General features: G+C 39.0%; 1 protein-coding gene across 1 annotated transcript in view; it reads right to left on the bottom strand.

The window, feature by feature from the left end:
- Positions 1-8,501, bottom strand: part of LOC127667083 (uncharacterized) — a 174,979-nt gene that overhangs the window by 51,575 nt on the left and 114,903 nt on the right. The window contains exon 5 of the mRNA XM_052160115.1: positions 6,758-6,861. Coding sequence (XP_052016075.1) covers positions 6,758-6,861 — 104 coding nt within the window. The remainder of the gene's footprint in view (positions 1-6,757; positions 6,862-8,501) is intronic.

Here is an 8,501-nt window from a genome sequence, read left to right as displayed (position 1 = left end):
AATTGTAATGTTAAAAGAAAAAAAGGTTAGAGTCTTGATAAAAGTAAGACTTTTAAGATTATTGCTCATTAAAATTACTAAAGCCAAATGCCATCATGAGGGTGCAGGTGTAGATGGAATTCTCCACATGACTGCCCTTCTGAATGACATGATTCACTGGAACACTTGTGTGACAGGAAGATGACTACAGTGTGGAAGATAGTTGGGAATGTCAAGACTTGACTGTGTTCTAAGAGCTGTGTGACTATGGCAGGGCCAACAATCGCTCCTAGATTTAGTTTCATTGTATAAAGGGATAGGTAAGGCAGTGTCCTCTTAGCATGAGGTCATGGCACATAGAGAGGGATCATTATTCACACTAAACTGCAGGTAAGTATATGACCATTGTTTAGAAGACACTTCTTAGACAAATGGATGGAGGTGGATAACAGCATACTAAGTGAGGTAACCCAATCTCAAAATATCAGTCATGGTATGCACTCACTAATAAGTGGATATTAGCCTAGAAAATTGGAATGCCCAAAACATAATCCACACACAAATGAGGTCCAAGAAGAACGGAGGTGTGGCCCCTGGTTATGGAAAGACTCAGTGTAGCAGTATAGGGCAAAACCAGAACAGGGAAGTGGGAAGGGGTGGATGGGGAAATATGGGGAGAGAAGAGGGGTGGGAAGCCAGAAAAGGGGAAATCATTTGAAATGTAAATAAAAAAATATATCAAAGAAAAAAACTACCAAAAAAAAAAAAAAGAATACACTTGATGCAGGGAGAACACCTTTTTAGAAAAAAAATATTGTGTGTTCCCTTGGGTGAATTGGCATACAAGACAGGAGGTCCTGGAAACTAGTGCTTCATCTGTGTGAGTCCTCACATCAACTCTCCTGGCACAAATTAATAATTAGCTCAACACTATTCCACTGCAGCATGTAATTCTCTAATTTAAGAGGGATTAAATATGATAACATTTTTAACTGCAAATTTTGTGTGTGTGTTCACTTGGGTATATAAATCTGTATTGGACACTGTTAAGCTAATATGTTGGTCCAAAACTGAAGACACTTACACTGCCTCTCTCAGATTCAGGAGAAAAATGACACAAAATAAACTCTGAATCAAAAATCATATACATACACATATACATGTACATATACATATACTCTTCAAATGTGTGATGATTTTGAAACATGATACTACAGAGAAAATTTTCCACACTATTTCCATACCATATAACAGTCAAAATATGGGAATGTATAATATTTACTAAAGGATACACATGCACACTCATATACAAACAAACATGTCAAATCAAATGAAACATTTGTACTTATATTTTCTTTTTACCTCAATACATCTAATTGTATATATACAATGGTATATATTTGTATATATACATGTATATATATTCAATTATATATATTATATATATTTGGTTCATATATATATATGAACCAAAATTCAGAAGAAATACATAAATCTGAAATCTCCAATTAAAATGTCTGCTAAGTAATTACCTTCCTTGCAAATGGAAATAATGAGGATCATCTCCTATGAAACTAATAACGCTCTTAACATAACATGAAAGACATCCTCAAAATAATTTAACTTTTTATTCACTAGACAGCAGAATCAGGACACATATATGGTCTTTCAAGAAAAACATTCATTTTAGTTTTCTTTACTCTCAAAAATTAAATTTCTCTCACATATACCAACTACACTTGAAAGGCACACTATGAGTATATAAATATATAAATATATATTTATATATATATTCATTTTTCATTCAAATGAGTTGATTACTATCTTTTAAAAACTGTGAGTATTTTCAAGTGTGGACTGAAAGTGAGTTGAATAGAAATAACAAGAAGGATGACAGATTGACAGACAGCCTGGACATTCACCTATTTTGAGCCTGCATCAGTCAGACACTAATTAATGTTTTCTATGCTGGGAGCTTACAGTGACTGATCGGGGTGAAATCCAAATTTACCCTATTATTCTCTTCTAAACATTTCATTTTTTCACAATTTTTGAAGTGGATATTCAGGAATAGTATTTATGGATGAACAGAAAGTTTATCTCCCCAAGGCGAATAAACTGTATCATTGACATCTGTCATCAAAACCATTGACAAACTTATGAGAACATACCTTAAATTATTTAATTGATAATGTCAGTATCAACTTCATACCTTCTAAAATAATATGAAGGCTATGATCATGGGCAGAGGAGAATATATGTGATGTGGTCCCAGAAAACACCTCCATGGTCATAAGTTAGAGTGCAACTTTGTATACTGCTTCATTTAATCACAGCACTTTTCTCTAGTATGTGCAGAATCACCAACCAGGAAGAACTCAGTGCCTGCAGTTTCCCCTGATTAGTAGCTGCTATTAGGAGGGACCAACTAACACCAGAGATAGCCAGATGGTGAGAGGCAAAATAAGAACATTATCAACAGAAAGCAAGGCAGCATGGCAACACAACAGGAAGTCCTAGATACTCCAACCCACTTGAAAAGAAAGATTTGGATTTAAATTCACAGCTCATGATGCTGCTAGAGGACTTCAAGAAGGACATAAATAACTCCCTTAAAGAATTACAGGAAAACATAACCAAATATGTGAAGGAATTGAACAAAACCATCCAGGATATAAAAATGGAAGGAGAAACAATAAAGAAATCACAAAGGGAAACAACTCTGGAGATACAAAACCTAGTAAAGAAATCAGGAGTCATATAAACAAGCATCACCAACAGAATAGAAGAGATAGTAGAGAGAATCTCAGGTGCAGAAGATACAATAGAAAACACTGACACAACATTCAAAGAAAATGCAAAATACAAAAATCTCCTAAACCACAACATTCAGGAAATCCAGGACACAATGAAAAGACCAAACCTAAAGATTATAGGTATAGAAGAGAATGAAGATTTCCAGCTTAAAAGGCCAGTAAATGTCTTCAACAAAACTATAGAAGAAAACTTCCCTAATCTAAAGAAAGAGATACCCATGAACATACAAGAAGCCTGCAGAACTCCAAATAGATTGGACCAGAAGAGAAATTCCTCTTGACACATAATAATCAAAACACCAAATGCACTAAAGAAAGAAATAATATTAAAAGCAGTAAGGGAAAAAGGTCAAGTAACATTTAAAGGCAGACTAATCAGAATTACACCAGACTTCTTGACAGAGACTATGAAAGCCAGAAGAACCTGAAAAGATGTCATACAAACCCTAAGGGAACACAAATGCCAACTCAGGCTGCTATACCCAGAAAAACTTTACCATAGATGGAGAAACCAAGGTATTCCATGACAAAAACAAATTTACAAGTATCTTTCCACAAATCCAGTCCTTCAAAGGATAATGAATGGAAACCTCAAAAAGGAGGGAACTGCACCCTAGAAAAAGAAAGAAAATAATCTTCTTTTAACAAACCAAAAGGAAGAAAGCCACATAAACAAAACTCCACCTCTAATAACAAAAATAACAGGAAGCAACAATCACTTTTCCTTAATATCTCTTAATATCAATTGACTCAATTCTCCAATCAAAAGACATAGACTAACAGACTGGATATGTAAACAGGACCCAACATTTTGCTGCATACAGGAATCCCACTTCAGACACAAAAACAGATACTACCTCAGAATAAAAGGCTAGAAAACAATTTTCCAAGCAAATGTTCCAAAATAGACTTTCAACCTAAAGTAATCAAAAAATGTAAGCAAGGGTACTTCATACTCATCAAAGGAAAAAATCTACCAAGATGAACTCTCAATTCTAAACATCTATGCTCCAAATGTAAGAATACCCACATTCATAACAGAAATTTTACTAAAGTGCACATTGCACCTCACATTATAATAGTGAGAGCCTTCAAGAGCCCACTTTCATCAATGGACAGATCATGGAAACAGAAACTAAACAGAGACAGAGTGAAACTAACAGAATTTAGGAACCAAATGGATTTAACAGATATCTATAGAACATTTTGTCCTAAAACAAAAGAATATACCTTCTTCCCAGCACCTCATGGTACCTTCTCCAAAAGTAACCATATACTCGCCTTGGACACAAAACAGACCGCAACAGATATAAGAAGATTGGAATAATCCCATGCATGTACCCTATCAGATCTCCAGGGACTAAGGCTTGTCCTCAATAACAACAAAAACAAGAGGAAGCCCACATGGAAACTGAACAACATTCTACTCAATGATAACTTGGTCAAGGAAGAAAGAAAGAAAGAAATTAAAGACATTTTAGAATTTAATGAAAATGAAGGCACAATATACCCAAATTTATGGGACACAATGAAAACAGTGCTAATAGGAAAACCCATAACTCTGAATGCCTCCAAAAAGAAACTGCAAAGAGCATACATTAGCAGCATGACAGCACATCTGAAGGTTCTAGAACAAAAAGAAGCAAATATACCCAAGAGCAATAGAAGGCAGTAAATAATCAAACACAAGGCTGAAATCAATCAAGTGGAAACAAAAAGAAATATACAAAGAATCAACCAAACTAGGAGCTGGTTATTTGTAAAAACCAACAAGATAGATAAACCCTTGCACAAACTCACCAGCGGTCACAGAGACCATATCCAAATCAACAAAATCAGAAATGAAAAGGGAGACATACAACAGATACTGAGGAAATTCAAAAAATCATCAGATCCTATTACAAAACCTATACTCAAGAAAACTGGAAAATCTAGATGAAATGTATAATTATGTAGAAACATATCAAGTACCAAAGCTAAATCAGGATCAGATAAATTATCTAAACCATCCCAAACCCACTAAAGAAATAGAAGCAGTTATTCATAGTTTCCCAAGGAAAAAAAAAAAAGCCCAGGATCAATCAGATGGGTTTAATGCAGAGTTCTATCAGACCTCCAACAAAGACCTAATACCAATAAACTTCAATGCCATACCAACACCAGGAGAATCTCTTTGACAAGTTCCACAGACTGAGAATTCAACTTCAAAAGAAAGAGGTCTACTGGAACCAGTTGTGGAACTCTCCCCTGGAGCAAACATACTGAGCCCTAGTTCTCATGACAACATTTCTGTTCTGTTCTCTTTCATTCCTTAGTTACAGGTTCCTGGGAGCCTAGACCATGATCATATGCAAGAACAATGGTTATGAAACCATGCCTTGAGATGTGGGTCACTAACATATCTCCAGGTAAATCAATGCTTTACTTTTTAAATCACTTATAAAATTATTATGATAGATGAAAACTTTCCCAATAATAAAATTTCATATGGCTACACCTATGACATTGGAGGTGGGCTTTGTCATATGGTAGAGAAAGCCTTAATTTTAAAGAATTAAAATAGTTTAAATTTATGTGTTGAAGATTTATAAAAAATCAGGCATTAGATGCTAAATAATAATTAACCATATTGGGCAGGAAAGTTAGCTCAGCGGTTGAGAGCACTGAACATATAGATTTATTAACCTGTTCTTGGGAATATGCCATTAGCCTTGGATGACCGCCCTATTGAATACATCCTTTTAGAATTGTTATATTTTAATGATTTATATTAATAATAATGATGTTACCTGCCCTATTTATGATTCACTAAACATGTACTTTAAGAGTTGTAATGTTCAGATGATGTTTGTATTTTACTGTGCCAAATGACTTTTGTTGGTGTTAGTCATTGTTTCACTGGATACGGTTTCTAAGAGTTGCTACATTTGGTTTTTAATATATAAAAACCCCTGCTTGAGAGCTGCAAAATACCCTCAGATTCAAGCTGCCTCTGTGTTTCTGTTTCTCACAGCTGAATCCTTACCCACCTGGACATCGAGGACCCTCATCACAGGGACCCCCATACCCAGCTGGGGTGACCGTGGCACTTCAAACTATTCCACAAAATAGGAACAGCTAAATATCATAATCCTTACTTGCCCCCTCTTCTACCTCCTAGGCCTAAGAAGATGGACAAGAAAAGGACACCCCCTCAGTCCCATATTCTACAAACAGTACAGAAGACTGGAGAACAAGGGAAAAATTTGAAGCTTTTCCAAACTGTAAGCATGGATGATGGAGATCCAGAATGGGAACCAATCTCCTTTAAACTTCTTAAGGAATTAAAAGACAGATAGAATAAAAGAAAGTCATCCAGTGAATGCAGCTGATTCCAACCTTCCTAAGTCTTTCTGATTCTCCTGCCTCACTTACATTTATTTATCTAGTGAGTGTATGTATGCAGATATAGGCATTTCCCAGCTCACAAGTAGAGAACACCTCTGTCCAGTCTAAGGCTTCACAGACAGTGCCTAACCCAGCCATTTCACTGGTCCAATACAGCATTTTTAAGATGCAGAAATAGAGGCTGGAGAAACAGCACAACTGTAGGTTGCTTGCCTAAAGCATGCACAAAGCCCTGGGTTTGGCTTCCAGTACAGGACAGCCAGCCATGAAGATGCAACCTATAATCTCAGCACTCACAGGCAGAGGCAGGAGGGTCAGAAACTGAAGATTATCCTTGAATAGGGAGTTCAAGGCCAGTCTGAGATATATGATCCTCTATTTCCCAACAATAAAAGGCACAGAATATTAACAAAAGCAGAACAAAACAAAACACTATTTCTCTAATGTGTAAGATAAGAGGAGTCTAGTAACTGGTAAGGAATATACTCTATAAAATTACTCTCAAGTCTTGAAAAACTACTACCAAAGAGGGCATTTATACACTCTGAAACACTGTGAACGAGATCAGTACTTACTTAATAATCATTTCTCTTAATATTTGGAACATCCATGTTGTGAGTAGAGGGACAGATATCTTCATGTTTTCTGCCAGTGAAATGTCAATTCCAACAAGGCGTACCTGACAGAGGCGAGAACAACAGGAAACATGGTTAATCTTATTTATTATATATAAGTACACTGTAGCTGTCTTCAGACACTCTAAAAGAGGGAGCCAGATCTCATTATGGATGGTTGTGAACCACCACTTGGTTGCTGGGAATTGAATTCAGGACCTTAGGAAGAGCAGTCAGTGCTCTTAACAGCTGAGCCATCTCTCCAGCCCCCTTTCAACTCTTTCAAAGGCATCTTACTTTCTTTGAAAAAGTTGCAGGGGCACAGAACTGAGATTCGTTAAGTATCCAAAACCTGAACAGTTTGGTGGCATCAAAACTCAACACACTAAGTAACTCAGGACTTCAATTAACAAGAGTCCCCAGAAGTGAAAGCCAAGTCTCTTAGAATTATAAGAACTGGATTGCCTCAACTAAACAAAATGTTTTAGACCACCAGGGCTGGCAGCCCTTCAAAGGAGGTGGGGAGGGAAGAGTTAGCAGTAGAGTGAAGGCGACACCAGCGCCTGGCCAGCAGGTCCAGTCCCCACCACCCTACTCAAGAAGAGCCCACGACCTTCCTGTGCAGGAATGCAGGGTCGGGCGCCTCCCCTGACTCCATCCCAGCTGCCAGGGCATCAGCCAGGCGGCAGGTTCAGGGAAAACTGGGACCCGAGCACACGCAGGCTCCACCTGGCCCTCAGCTTGCCTAGGACCCGCAGCGGCGCCGCCCTGGATCCCGGTTCCGCCCAGCGGGGAAGGGCCCAAGCCCGGGCGGTCCCGAGCTCGCTGCCCTCTAGTTCCCGTGCATCTCGGCTCCTCACCTCGCCCGGACCCCGGCATCACCTCCTGCATTCACAGCCGCCCCCCCAGGCCCGGCCGCAGGACTTCACCTTCAGGCCCACACCATGCATCTTCCCAGGGACCTCCAGTCCCTGGGCTGCAGCACAGCTGGAGTGGTTCAGGAGACTGGGCCAGGTCACCAAGCTTCCAGCACCAGGCTCTCACCACAGCCTGCCATGCCCCGCCCCCAGGCCCCACCCCGACCCTCACAGCCACACTTCTGGGATAGGCCCTGCACTCCACAGGCCCCGCCTCCAGACCTCCCATTGGCTGGAAGCTTGTTGAGGTCCCGCCCCATCAGGTGAAGCTTGCACTGGGAACCCCAAGTGCTGCAGAGTAGAGCACTCTTGATAAACTAAAGATTGTTTAAACTTCCTCTCTCCTAAGTTTGCTTTCTGTATTCTATACTGTGTTTTGAATATGCTGGAAGAAAGACCAAAGGGAATAAAAGGGATGCCTATAGCCCTCTCAGGATCCAGCCCAAATAGGAATAGGAAAAGACAATAGCATCACAGGTTCCATTTAGGCTCACCCTAATCCATATGGGTGAGGAAGAGGAAGAGTCTCAAGATGTTCTCCAAACCACATTATTTTCTTCCTTCCCTCTCTCCATGATTCTGATATTTCTTTTCTTGTATCCACCTAGGGAGCCATTAGTAAAGTGGGAATTTCACAGAGCAGCAGTAAGGTGCCTATAGCCTCAGGGACTTGCTTTCTGTCTTGTTGATGGAATGCCCTGTAGAGAGAGGAGATCCTGTCTGCTGAGAGAACTCTTTTGGGTCTTTAATTACCTTGTGAAAAGTTGAGCAGGGCCCTGTTGATACTC

Source organism: Apodemus sylvaticus, chromosome 16 (genome assembly GCF_947179515.1).
Source record: "Apodemus sylvaticus chromosome 16, mApoSyl1.1, whole genome shotgun sequence".
Lineage (NCBI taxonomy): Eukaryota > Metazoa > Chordata > Mammalia > Rodentia > Muridae > Apodemus > Apodemus sylvaticus.
The sequence above is the reverse complement of the archived record's forward strand: the minus strand, read 5'-3'. Positions and strand labels throughout refer to the sequence as shown.